The sequence below is a fragment of the Esox lucius genome, chromosome 16 (genome assembly GCF_011004845.1).
Source record: "Esox lucius isolate fEsoLuc1 chromosome 16, fEsoLuc1.pri, whole genome shotgun sequence".
NCBI lineage: Eukaryota > Metazoa > Chordata > Actinopteri > Esociformes > Esocidae > Esox > Esox lucius.
Window position 1 is genome coordinate 4964444 of NC_047584.1, and position 13969 is coordinate 4978412.

Sequence of the window (13969 nt, forward strand, 5' to 3'; positions counted from 1 at the left end):
TGTGGTTAAAAATTAAACATAGTTGTTATGATAAACTGGGCAAACCAGTTGTCACATTATTCTTGTCACACCATGGTTTGAGATTTGATATCACAGGTGACATGTGCTTGTGTTTTACATTTGCATTTTGTATACAGTTTGCATTACATTAAACTAGTTTCTATCATCCCTAATCATGCTAATCCTTTTTTTTCCAGCTTCAAGGCATGTTACGTGTCATTCTGGAGCCTCTGATTGCACAAGCCCCGTTGGTGGGAGGAATCACAATGTTCTTTATTCGCCGTCCGGTAGGTTCTGAAATATAGCTCTCGTTTTTATTTACCATTGCTAGTGACTGTCTACATTAACCATCCACACCCTTTACAATTCACACCATTAAAATTAAATATATTATTCTGTACTAACAATCTATTCATACATTTCAATAGATTTAAGGTAATGCAAAATAAACAATGAGGATGTATTGAATGCATCTGTCTCCAGACCTTGTAGGAAGCACCATTTGGCAGCCATTTGCAGCTGTAAATAAGATTCCACTAACCTTGCACAATCCTTAGGGCATCACATCCTATACAGTGCTAATTTTCTTTGAAAACATTATATCACTTTGTAGGAGATATATAGGCAAATAAATACAATACAAACATTTGGTTTTGTTAAAAATAAATTTGAAGAAACTGGGGATGTTGTGGACAGAAAATGCAGGGAAAGACCCAAAAAGCTGTTTATAGTGCTTAAATGTAACTTCCTTGAGGGACTGAAGGAAATCATTGAAGTTCTTGCTCAGTTTATGGCCAAGTCAACCAACATAATTTAAGCTATGTAGGATTACTTGGAAAAATTCATCACACAAAGACACCACAATAGTCTACCAAAACTAATAGCTTCATTTTTGCATTCAAAGAGAGGACACACAAAAGTCTGATTTCTTTTAAAAACACAATGCACTTTTGTTAATTTACATTTCACTAATACATCAGGGTCCTTGTTAGAGTTAAGACTGATGAAACATTTCATGTAAAGTCTCCAAAATTCTTTCTTTTCAGACCCTCCAAATCAACTGGACCGGGATGACCAACCTTCTTGATGCTCCAGCTCTAAGGTTTGTTTTTACATTCTACATACAATGCAGTCCACAAGTGACATTTTGTTGTTTTAGCTCTATACTCCAGCACATTAGATTTAAAATGAGACGATGGCTAAAAAGTCTAAGTGTCAACATTACTTTTAGTGATTTTGCAGTACTGTAGAAAAGACCTAGGCACCTGCAAGTTGAACTAAAGTATTTTACAGTTTACAGCTCAAAAGTTTGCATACCCTTGGAGAATTGGTAATATATGTACCATTTGTAAAGAAAACATGAGTTAGCAGGTAAAACACATTATTTATTTATTTATTATGGGATTCACATACAACTGTAGGTCATAACAGAATGGTACAATCATAACACAAAACATGGCAGCAAAGTCTTTGTTCCTCTTGCATGAACCGCACATTTAAGATCTCCCCAGAGTGGCCTCAATGATAATTAAGTCAGGAGACTGTGATGGCCGCTCCAGAACCATCACCTTTTTCTGCTGTAATTAGGGGTCAACTTGGCCTTGTGCATAGGGTCATTTTCGTGATGGAAAGTCCAAGAGTGTTCCATACGCAGCTTTCGTGCAGAAGAATGCAAATTGTCTGCCAGTATTTTTTGATAACATGCTGCATTCATCTTGCCTTACATTTTCACACGATTCCCTGTGCCTTTAGAGCTCACACTCCCCCAAAACATCAGTGAGCCACCACCCTGCTTCACAGTGGGGATGGTATTCTGTTCACTATAGGCCTTGTTGACTCCTCCCCAAACATAGTGCTTATGGTTGTGACCATAAAGCTCTATTTTGGTCTCGTCACTCCAAATTACAATGTGCCAGAAGCTGTGAGGCGAGTCAAGGTGTTGTCGGGCATAATTGCATTTTTGTTGCTTTGGCGCAATAAAGGCTTCTTTCTGGCAACTCAACCATGCTGCTAATATTTCAAGTATCGTGGTATTGTGCTCCTTGAAACAACCATACTGTCTTTTTCCAGAGCAGCCTGTATTTCTCCTGAGGTTACTCCTAGGGTTATTTTTTTCCCCCTCAAAGATTTCAGTTTTTCAATTTAATTGTACTCGTTATAGGTCACATTAAAGCTGGAAAAAGTTCTGACATGATTTATCTTTGTCTCATTCTTTTACATCACAAGAACCTGGTATTTTAACAGTGGTGTTGACTTTTTATATCCATTGTAGCCCCTTCATTTAGCAGACCAACACTAATGAAACAAATGAACAATCAAAACATTTGACCCATTTAGTACTTGGTTGCAAATTCCTTGCATTCGATGACTGCATGAAGTCTGAAAACCATAAACAAAACCAGATGCTGTGTATCTTTCCTGGTAATACTCTGCAAGGCCTGTACTATACCTCATCTTCACTTACTGTTTGTTTTGGGCCATTTTTGCCTTGCCCTCAGCAAGTGAAACGATTGGATTCAGGTCAGTTGATTGACTTGGCCAATCAAGAACTTTCCACTTCTGGCCCTGAATAATCCCTTTGCTGCTATAGCAGAATGATTTATACCCTCAAACGCGTAATGCAGTGAGCGAAGTTTTGAGGCACTTGGTTGAATATGAGCAGATAAGATGTTTTTGGATACAGAATTCTTTCTGCTGTACCTGTCAGCATTCACTTCAACACTGAAAACAGGCAAGCCAGTTCCATTGGCAGCTAACATACTGTATCAAAGCCAAAACATTACCTCCACCACCATGTTTAACAGATGATGAACACTTGTTACCATCAATCTGTTATCATTTGATCTGGTTCATTTGATCTGTAAGGCTCTGTTTCAGAACTTTCAGAACAGAAGCTGTTCTTTTCTTGGGGCTTACCAGTGGTTTGGGTCTTGTGGTAAACCCTGGTGTAGTCATTTCTTTATTATACTCTTTTAGATACGTGTTTGCTTACATCCTGTAGAATGATATTAATCTGTAATGCTGGTGTACTCATCTCTTTATCATACTATGTCAGACATCTATGTGTACATCCAGTACAATGTCGTTAATCTGTTTCTCTATTGAAAAGTTTTTTTTTTTTCACAGTTTAAAGCATTTTTTGGTCGTCCATTTCCATGGTCTACCAGGTCATTTTTCAATTGTTGAGCTAAAAAGTACGTTTGTGCTTTTTAACAATGTAACAAACAATTGATTCTGACACACCTAGTGTTTTATCTGATGGATTTATTCAGATTTATCAGCCTCATTATGGCCTGGTTTACTGGAATCTCTTTGCTCGTTATTTTATGATATGATCAACAGACTTCAAATGCAAATGCCACACATAGAATCATCTGTAGACCTGTGGTTAGTTGTCTTCTGCATTAACTAACGATACGACACACCTGGCCACAAAAGCAGTTGAGCAGCCTTTTTTCCAATAACTTTTGGTCACCTAAAATGGGAGGGACTATGGATAAAATGCCTTGCATGGTTGAGAGTTAATGGATGTACACTCACATAAAGGATTATTAGGAACACCTGTTCAATTTCTCATTATTGCAGTTATCTAATCAACCAATCACATGGCAGTTGCTTCAATGCATTTAGGGGTGTGGTCCTGGTCAAGACCATCTCCTGAACTCCAAACTGAATGTCAGAATGGGAAAGAAAGGTGATTTAAGCAATATTGAGTGTGGCATGGTTGTTGGTGCCAGACGAGCTGGTCTGAGTATTTCACAATCTGCTCAGTTACTGGGATGTTCATGCACAACCATTTCTAGGGTTTACAAAGAATGGTGTGAAAAGGGTCCAGTATGCGGCAGTCCTGTGGGCGAAAATGCCTTGTGATGCTAGAGGTCAGAGGAGAATGGGCCGACAGATTCAAGCTGATAAAAGAGCAACTTTATTTGAAATAACCACTTGTTACAACCGAGGTATGCAGCAAAGCATTTGTGAAGCCACAACACGCACAACCTTGAGGCGGATGGGCTACAACAGCAGAAGACCCCACCGGGTACCACTCATCTCCACTACAAATAGGAAAAAGAGGCTACAATTTGCACAAGCTCACCAAAATTGGACAGTTGAAGACTGGAAGAATGTTGCCTGGTCTGATGAGTCTCAATTTCTGTTGAGACATTCAGATGGTAGAGTCAGAATTTGGCGTAAACAGAATGAGAACATGGATCCATCATGCCTTGTTACCACTGTGCAGGCTGGTGGTGGTGGTGTAATGGTATGGGGGATGTTTTCTTGGCACACTTTATGCCCCTTAGTGCAAATTGGGCATTGTTTAAATGCCACGGCCTACCTGAGCATTGTTTCTGACCATGACCATCCCTTTATGACCACCATGTACCCATCCTCTGATGGCTACTTCCAGCAGGATAATGCACCATGTCACAAATCTCGAATCATTTCAAATTGGTTTTTTGAACATGACAATGAGTTCACTGTACTGAAATGGCCCCCACAGTCACCAGATCTCAACCCAATAGAGCATCTTTGGGATGTGATGGAACGGGAGCTTCGTGCCCTGGATGTGCATCCCACAAATCTCCATCAACTGCAAGATGCTATCCTATCAATATGGGCCAACATTTCTAAAGAATGCTTTCAGCACCTTGTTGAATCAATGCCACATAGAATTAAGGCAGTTCTGAAGGCGAAAGGGGGTCAAACATAGTATTAGTATGGTGTTCCTAATAATCCTTTAGGTGAGTGTAAATAACCTAAAATTAAGGCTGAGAGTCTACACTTGGTAATTGTTAAATTTCAAATCCAATATGCTTGAATACAAAGCCAAAAAAAAACAACCTGTGTCAATGTATAAATACTGGTTATAAAGACGGCACTGTCATTTCTTTTGCTGTATTCTAAAGAAAGAACTCTGAAGAATTTGAAGTGAAATGTCCATGGTCTCAGGCCTAACCTGTAAATATCCTCCACAGTCACCTGTCTGAGACAGCCATCATTGACAACATTGCCTCCTTTATGGTCCTGCCAAACCGCATGTGCATCCCCTTCATAGACCAGGTCAAAGTGGACCAGATGAGATTCCCTTTGCCTCGTGTAAGTATAGTATACCGATACGCTGCTGTGTTAGAATGTGCCTAGTACAGAAAATATTGTGATCAGACCACACACAAAATCTGATTAATCTTCTTCCAGTGTTGTTGCCCTTATATTGTCAAGGAAAAACCAAATGCTAGTTAAATGTATTTTACGTGGGTGTAGACAGAATTTATGTTTCTGATGTTTTAGGGGGTTGTGAGGGTACACTTGCTGGAGGCCCGGGACCTGATGGCAATGGATATCTATATGTTGGGAATGGGTAAGGGAAGTTCTGACCCCTATGCCGTGCTTCGGGTCGGGACCATAAGCTTCAAAAGCAAGACTGTCAAGAAGAATCTCCATCCACGCTGGGATGAGATTCGCGAGGTGTGGACTAACACACACACACACACAACCTCGCTCTCAGTTAACAAATACAATTAACACTTAAAATGCCAAACACACATTTGAACCACACTCGCCTATGCAAATAACAGCATGGAAATATCTGTTAATAAAGTTTGTTTTTCTGCACTATAGTTTTTGTCAGCTTTTCTGTTTTTGACAGTTTGTTGTACACGAGGCCCCAGGGCAGGAGTTGGAGATAGAGGTATATGACGAGGACACTGACAAGGATGACTTCCTTGGCAAGTGTGTACACTTCTTTTCAACATTTTAGTCATTTAGCAGACACTCTTACCAAGATTTACTAGGCACATTTGTCACAAGATATCATTAGATGCCACATATCCCAGTGGTAGCTATCATCAACTTCATTGATATAAGGAGAAAAATACTAATGTGAGTAGGGCCCTTGTCCATGAGTGGTACTTCCAGACAGGGCCATGGATGCTAGATTTAATGTTTTATATAATCTCATAAGAAGTTATGAAAATGCTCTGTTCCCCTGCAAGGAGAGAGGGCACAAAGTACCAAAAACTAGGGTGACAGTAATTTTGACACAAAATTTGTAGAAAAATATAATTTGACTATTTTAGTAATTTTGCTTGGTTCTGTGGAATCCTTATTTAAGTAAAACATATTCTGTTTTCGAAAATTAGAAGTTAGTGCTATATATGTGGCTATAAAACCTTCTTGTCTTTATCCAGGATGGTTGAATTTTTGTGAAATTAATACTTATTTATCCACCGTAGGTACCGTCTGGACTTCGGAGAAGTTAAGAAGCATAAGGAGATCGATAAGGTCAGATGGTGATATTTCAGTTAAAGAAGAGGTTTCTGGGGAATAAAATATAAATTACTCAATTCAGTATTGGTTTTGATATACCTACAGGCAATTGTTTGGTGATATTCCAACCCACTATCTTCCTTTTGCGTACATATAACACGGGTTCACACTTCACAATTTCATGCTATGCATACACCAAAGTCCTTTTTTACGTGCAGTTGAGACGCTATCTCCCATTAATAATTATGGTGAATACATTTGTTTCATTGACACGCACCAACTTAAACCTACTTGACGTCACCATCCTTGAGGCTCGGATTTCCTGAAGATTGACGAATCGTTTAAAAGCCGAAGATTTACTTTTTTCTTGAAAGAACGTGAAAGGGTAAAGGTAAAACTTAAATTTCAAATTTATTCACCATAATTATTAATGGGAGGAGATTGCGTCTCAACTGCACGCAAAAAAGGACTTAGGCGAATGCATAGCACGAAATTGTGAAGTGTGAACCTGTGTTATATGTACACAAAAGGAAGATAGTGGGTTGGATATTCATATCCATTTTACTGTTTTTTACCATCCACCCCAAACGATACTCATATTTTTTTATTTATTTAGCATTTGCACTTGACTGTCTCAGTGTGTTTACCAACTGTATTACTAATGAGCACAAAGACCACACGCTCTGAGGCCCCAACACTATTATTACTGTTACTATTTCTGGCAACAGGTAAGGAAGCCCCAACCCAAGTAGTTAAAGACCCAAAAGGCTAGAGCCGGCCTCAGATTCATCTTAGACAGATGCTTTGATAGTGCAATATTTTCTGCCAGCCTCCTGACAAAATTTATAGAGTAGTGGCAATTCCTTTACAGAAACTTAGTATGTGACTAACAAGATGCATATATTTATTTTCGGGGTCCCTGACAATGGGCTCTAATATTTGCTTGACATTACTTGTGGAAAACATCCCAGGTACAGGCTCTCCAACTCAAGCTGAAAGAATTATTGTAATTCCCTATTTAGTTGTTCTGTACCGTATTCTACAGTCTTGTAAATTAGGACACCCCATTAAATATTCAGTTATTCATTAAGAAATGTTCACATATCGATGTCTAATCTTGTTTTATTCATCTCTGGAAAAGAAAGTGATCTAATTGCAGGTAAACGGCAAAAAATAACATTGTTTTACTCATTAAACAAAAGACATCAACATAAATGCATATTCTAACTGAGGAAAAAGTTAGGACACCCTACCCCCTAATACCTAGTGTTACCCCCTAATACCTAGTGTTACCCCCTAATACCTAGTGTTACCCCCTAATACCTAGTGTTACCCCCAATACTTAGTGTTACCCCGTAATACCTAGTGTTACCCCCTAATACCTAGTGTTACCCCGTAATACCTAGTGTTACCCCGTAATACCTAGTGTTACCCCCTAATACCTAGTGTTACCCCCTAATACCTAGTGTTACCCCCTAATACCTAGTGTTACCCCCTTTGGCTGAAATAACTTCAGTGAGACGCTTCTTGTAACCCTCTACCAGTCTCTGACATCGGTCTGAGGAAAGTTTGCCACACTCCTCAATGCAGAACGCTTTACCCTGTGTGATGTTTGAGGGGTTTCTTGCATGTACAGCCTGTTTCAAGTCACCCCACAGCATCTCAATGGGATTAAGATCTGGGCTTTGACTGGGCCATTCCAGGACTCTCCATTTCTTCGTTTTCAGCCAGTCCTTGGTGGATTTACTGGTATGTTTAGGGTCATTGTCATGTTGCAGGGTCCAGTTCCGCTTCAGCTTTAATTTTCTTACAGATGGTCTCACATGTTGCTCAAGCACCCTCTGATACACTGTAGAATTCATGCTGGATTCTATGATGGTTAGGGTTGGGTATCGTTGGAATTTGAACGATTCTGATTCCGATTCTGATTCCTTGTTTCGATTCCGGTTCCTAACGATTCTCGTATCCGATTCTTTTAAGAGGCAGGGTCAAAAAAGTTTAAGATATTTTAAATGAGCTAGCTAACCAACGGTCTTTCTGAAGGAAATAGTCTGACCTTCTCCATACATTTTAATTCTATGAACTTTTTACTTTTTATGAACTTTACTATGAATTTCTCACAGGGCTGTTTTCAACTACAATATAAATATCAAATCTATGAACTTGAAAATAAATATTATAAATTATGAATATATTTTCACAGGGATACACTTTCCTCAAGAGAGCTTTATTTTTGAAAACCTCATGAAAACACATATACACATGAGTGTATGATGCTGCAGGAACTTAAACATGTTACCGTGCTCTCACTGAGGGGCTAACCTGGTGCAGAATAGCAAATAAGCAATAAGAAACAACTTGTAAAACCCAGTCCAGATTAGCAGCCGGTACAGTATAAAATCAGAAACAGTTCTTGTTTAGGAAAATGATCATATCTCACCCCTGAACACCCGACGCTAAGTATCAATAAAATGCCTTATCATTGTAATTATTGTAGCTACAACACAGAGGAGAAATATCGTTCGGAGGGGAAAGATCGGCAGGCATGTTCTACCGGTGGCCTTGAAAAACTAAAAACGTTAGTAATCGGCGATTCCATTACCCGCAGTATTAGACTAAAGAATCAGCCGGCGATCGTACACTGTTTACCGGGGGGCAGAGCCGACGTAGCCGCAAATCTGGGGCTGGTGCTAGCGAAGTCTAAAACTGGCAAGTATAGAGAGTACAGAGATATTGTTATTCACGTTGGAACCAACAACGTTATGATGAAACAGTCAGAGGTTACGAAGTTCTATTTAGAAACGCGAAACCACACTTTGGTGGAAGCTTCTTCGTTGGTGTTCAGCGGTTTCTTCCGGTCGGCGGGCTGTGAATCGAAACTAGGAATCGAAATTTAAACTTTTGAACGATACCAGGAAAATCGCAAAGCTAGTCCCGGTTCCAATCAATACTCGATACTCAATACCCAAGCCTAATGATGGTGAGCTGGCTGGTCCTGCTGCAGCAAAGCATCCCCAAACCATGACACTTCCACTTCCATGCTTCACAGTTGGTATGAGGTTATTTTCCTGGAACGCTGTATTTGGTGTGCGCCAAATGTCCTCTGTTATGGTGTCCAAATAATTCCATTTTAAGTCCTGTCCTTTGTCTACTTTCTCTCAGGCAAACTTCAGTCTGGCCTTAGGGTTTCTCTTGGAGAATAAAGGTTTCTTCCTTGCACACCTCATGCACTTTCACATCAACAGTCGCCAGAGCCTGCTGTAGGTCCTGTGATGCCATTTTAGGGGTTTTGGAGACTTCTTTTAGCATCTGGCGGGCTGCTCTCGGGGTAAACTTGCTTGGACGGCCAGACCTGGGCATGTTGGCAGTTGTTTTGAATGTCCTCCACTTGTACACTATTTTCCGGACAGTGGAATGACTGATTTCAAACTCTTTTGAGATCTTTTTAAATCCCTTACCAGACTCATAAGCTGCAACAATCTTCTTTCTGAAGACCTCAGACAGGTCTTTCGATCTCACCATGGTGTTCACTCTCAGCAGTCAGGAGCACACCAAACTGAATGTCTGAGATTAAAATAGGGCAAGCCTCCTTCAAAATGCTAAGTAACAATGTTCTAATCATGTGCACCTGATGTGATACACCTGTGTGTCCTAATTTATTCCTCACCAGAAATTGCAAGTTTATTTTATTACATTTTACAGAAAGTTTTAAAAAGTATTTTCTTCACTTTTACTTGTTTAGTTATATTACTTGAATCTCTTAGTATTGTTAAAATTTATATTAAATATCCATATGTCTAAATATGTTAAAAAACACGTTTTCATAGGGTGTCCTAAAATCTGTTGTATGTTGTATTTATTGCAACATAACATTTTAGAATGGGTTTGTAAACCCCTCTTCATATTGATCTTAGTACCGGTAGTCTTTAGATCTGGGGTCAAATGCATTTCATCAGCTCATTATTTTTAAATACACAGACCAAAACAACTCATTTTATTTAAAAATATTAACCAGAATGTCAACCAAACTGTATTTAAGGATTTTAAGCAGTATTTTAAATGTTGTTTTCAAATTCCTGAGTTAAATGTATGAGTCAATATATTTGAATTTAAGTGAATTTATAAAATGTACTTTTCAAATAACATATACACCGATCAGCCATAACATTATGACCACCTGCCTAATATTGTATATGTCCTGTTTGCCACCAAAAAAGCCCTGACCTGTCGAGGCATGGACTCCACTAGACCTCTGAAGGTGTGCTGTGGTATCTGGCACCAAGACGTTAGCAGCAGATCCTTTAAGTCCTGTAAGTTGCGAGGTGGGGCCTTCATGGATTGGACCTGTTTGTCCAGCACATCCCACAGATGCTCGATTGGATTGAGATCTGGGGAATTCAGACGTTGACCTCGTTGTTGTGTTCCTCAAACCATTCCTGAACCATTTTTGGTGATGTTAAAGAAAACGTGACTAGGCCACCTTCTTCCATTGCTCCGTGGTCCAGTTCTCATGCTCACATGCCCATTGTAGGCGCTTTCGGCAGTGGACAGGGGTCAGCGTGGGCATCCTGACTGGTCTGCGGCTATGCAGCCCCATACGCAACAAACTGTGATGCACTGTGTTTTCTGACACCTATCAGTACCAGCATCAGCTTTTGCAGCAATTTGAGCCACAGTAGCTCATCAGCCTTCGCTTTCTACATGCATCAGTGAGCCTTGGCCATGACCCTGTCGCCGGTTCACCACTTTTGCAGACTGGGAACACCCCGCAAGGGCTGCAGTTTTGGAGATTCTCTGACCCAGTTGTCTAACCATCACAATCTGGCCCTTGTCAAAGTTGCTCAGATCCTTACACTTGCCCATTTTTCCTGCTTCTAACACATCAACTTTGAAGACAGAATGTTCACTTGCTGCCTAATATATCCCACCTACTGACAGGTACCAAAGTAGCCTCTTTACACTGGCTGCCTGTCAGGAATGATGTTAAGGTTTTATTGTTAACCTATAAATCAATTCATGGATTTGCTCCTACCTCGCTGAAATTATCCAGCCAGACATACCTATATGTAACCGTAGATCGCAAGATGCACTTCACCTGTCAATGGTCATTATGTTATGGCCGATCGGTGTATGTAAATACTCATGTTGAATATATGTATCCCTTCTTGAGATATGAAGTAGTATTTGAACCCAGGTCTGGTAGTTGTCCAATATATCAATATATATATAAATCAATACACCTCAAGGGACTGGATTCTGTGACCGATTTGCGATGTAAGTTAACACATTAAATATCAGGTTTTAATTGAGCTAGCCTTTTTTTCAGAGATTAACATGCTGTCCCTCTTTTGTTATTTTAGTGGTTCCGCCTGGAGGACGCAACAAGTGGAGAGATTCATCTCAAACTGCAGTGGCTCTCTTTACACACCGACCCAGGACGTGTAATGACGGTGAATGCCGTTACGTTATGAGGAAGTTCAGATACATGGTCATATCAGCACAGCCTTGGTCGCTAAAAGACAACAACGAATGTGCTTATTAATTGAACGCAACTATAGATAAATATAGTGCATATTTCTTGTATTTTCTAGCAGACAACTGGGGACAGTTCTTGTGCTATGCTTGCTGTGTACCTGGACAATGCCTCCAATCTACCAGTGAGTACCTCTCTGTGAATGCCCTAACAAGCCTGTCAGGCTACGGAAACTTAATACTTAATTACTGAAAATTACTGTCCAAGTTGAACCACATCTGTAAAATTCCTGTCTGACACCCAAAAGATCTGTAAGTTTTTGCCAGGCCGTGTAAGCGGAGCCAACCTAGAAGAACGAATGTCTCTTACTGACTGAGTGAGTGAGTGAGTAAGTGCCTGTCTGACTGACTGACTACTTAAATAGCGTAGTGGTTAGAGACACGGCTCCACATTCGCCTCCCGTAACAGTCAAAACGCATTATGGCTGAGGTTCAGGAAAGAAAAAACCTTGCTAACTACAACCCTATGTAGCTATATGATAGGAAACCTAAAATAAAACTGGTGGAGATTAGGAATCACGATTCTCTCATCTTTTCATTTGTAGAAAAAGTCAGTTATCGTTAGTGATGGCCATTCGAGGCTGGATTACCGTTCTTCTAGCAGCAGGATTTTTTGCTAGCAGTGCTAATTCAGATTTCCTTTTTCAAAATAAAATCTATCATTGAACTATATAAGCTAAAAAAGTTAACAATCTAGTGTTAATTTTATGTTTAAAGTTTTTTCCAGTGTTATTCTTGTCTGTTCTTTTTCACAGACTTGGTTGTTAACTATATTACCTTATACATTTCACTGATGGCTTTTATTGTGATAAAGAAAATCTGAATGCTGCCAGCATAATATCCCACAGCTAAAATAACGCTAATCAAGCCTCTAATGGCCATCACTAGTTATTGTTACCTATATTGATAGATACTGTATCAATATCATTCACAAATGGCTAATTAGTAGTTAAAATGGCCAGTGGCAAAAAAGGATTTGTTCAGGATAGACAACCTCACTGGCTCTACAACCTTGAGTAGCTACGTTATGGGAAGCCTAAAATGAAACTGTTTACTGTTATATTGCGACTATTTCTGTTGGATTTTGAAATTGTGTCTCAGGATTTGTTCAGGTTAGACAAACACTTTGCTGGCTACACGATTCTCTCATCTTTTCACTTGATGAAAAGTCTGTTATCGTCACCTATATTGATACAGTAGTTATTGTATCAATGTCATTCACAAATGACTAATGAGCTGGAATAACGGCCAGTTCATAGATGCTATTTATGGTGGAGGTAAATTTAATAAGAAACGTTACTCAGTTTAACACGTTGCTTAATGGAGTCTAGCGACATATTAAACAACATTAGTTGCTAATAAGCTTTTAAAACGTCCAGAGGCGAAAGTCATACAGTTTATAGATCCTATTTGTGGTGGAGGTAAACTTAATAAGAAACGTTACTCAGTTTAACAGTAGTTAATATTCAAACTTTGTGTAATGTAAATGAGTGAAAATTATAAAATGTCAAGAGGCTATACTGATACCTAGCAAATGTGCAGTTAGGTGGCATAGTAGTTAATGACACTGCCTTGCACATGGGCGACCTGGGTTGAATTCTCGAGAGGGCAGCCACGGTCAACACATTCTATTGCGGGCTGGCTGAACTAGGCTTGCCTCGGTTCTTGTTATATACCCAAACTGATTGGGATAAAGAGGTTGGACATATTCGATCCAAAATGTCAGAAAGGAGGGATCATCAGATCTAAATTCATTCAGATATCTATAATCCCCAATTGTGTAAAAAAAACAAAAAAACATCTACTTTAAAATCCGCCAGAATTGTTATAACTTACCTGGAAGTAAAAAATACATAATCGGGTCAGGGGCCAGATAGGTTTGGAAACCCCTACTCTGCAAGTATCAATTTAAATGGTAAAATAATAAATAAAAATATAATATATATTTTTTTTTATACTCTTGGGTGTTGTACTTCAGTATTTGTTTTGCTATATGAAATGCTATTGTATGATTTCCATTTATTTGCCCACCACAGAAAGACCAAACTGAGTTCAATCATAAAAGGGATGGGAAGCAGACCAAAGAGCACAGGGTAAGTCTAGAGAGGTTTTTATTTTGCAGGTAAAAACATGTGGAATAATTTTACAATAGAAAACCAAGAAGTGTGCTGCT

General features: G+C 39.3%; 1 protein-coding gene across 2 annotated transcripts in view; it reads left to right on the forward strand.

Annotated features, from left to right (window-relative positions):
- The window catches only part of esyt3 (extended synaptotagmin-like protein 3), a 42906-nt gene that overhangs the window by 15197 nt on the left and 13740 nt on the right, over positions 1–13969 (forward strand). Inside the window, exons 6-14 of one of the 2 annotated variants that reach the window (XM_010898805.4) lie at positions 198–287; positions 1047–1102; positions 4974–5094; positions 5287–5463; positions 5645–5727; positions 6231–6279; positions 11625–11714; positions 11856–11921; positions 13833–13889. In XM_010898805.4, coding sequence (XP_010897107.3) covers positions 198–287; positions 1047–1102; positions 4974–5094; positions 5287–5463; positions 5645–5727; positions 6231–6279; positions 11625–11714; positions 11856–11921; positions 13833–13889 — 789 coding nt within the window. The remainder of the gene's footprint in view (positions 1–197; positions 288–1046; positions 1103–4973; positions 5095–5286; positions 5464–5644; positions 5728–6230; positions 6280–11624; positions 11715–11855; positions 11922–13832; positions 13890–13969) is intronic. The other variant, XM_020055127.3, reaches the window with a different exon arrangement.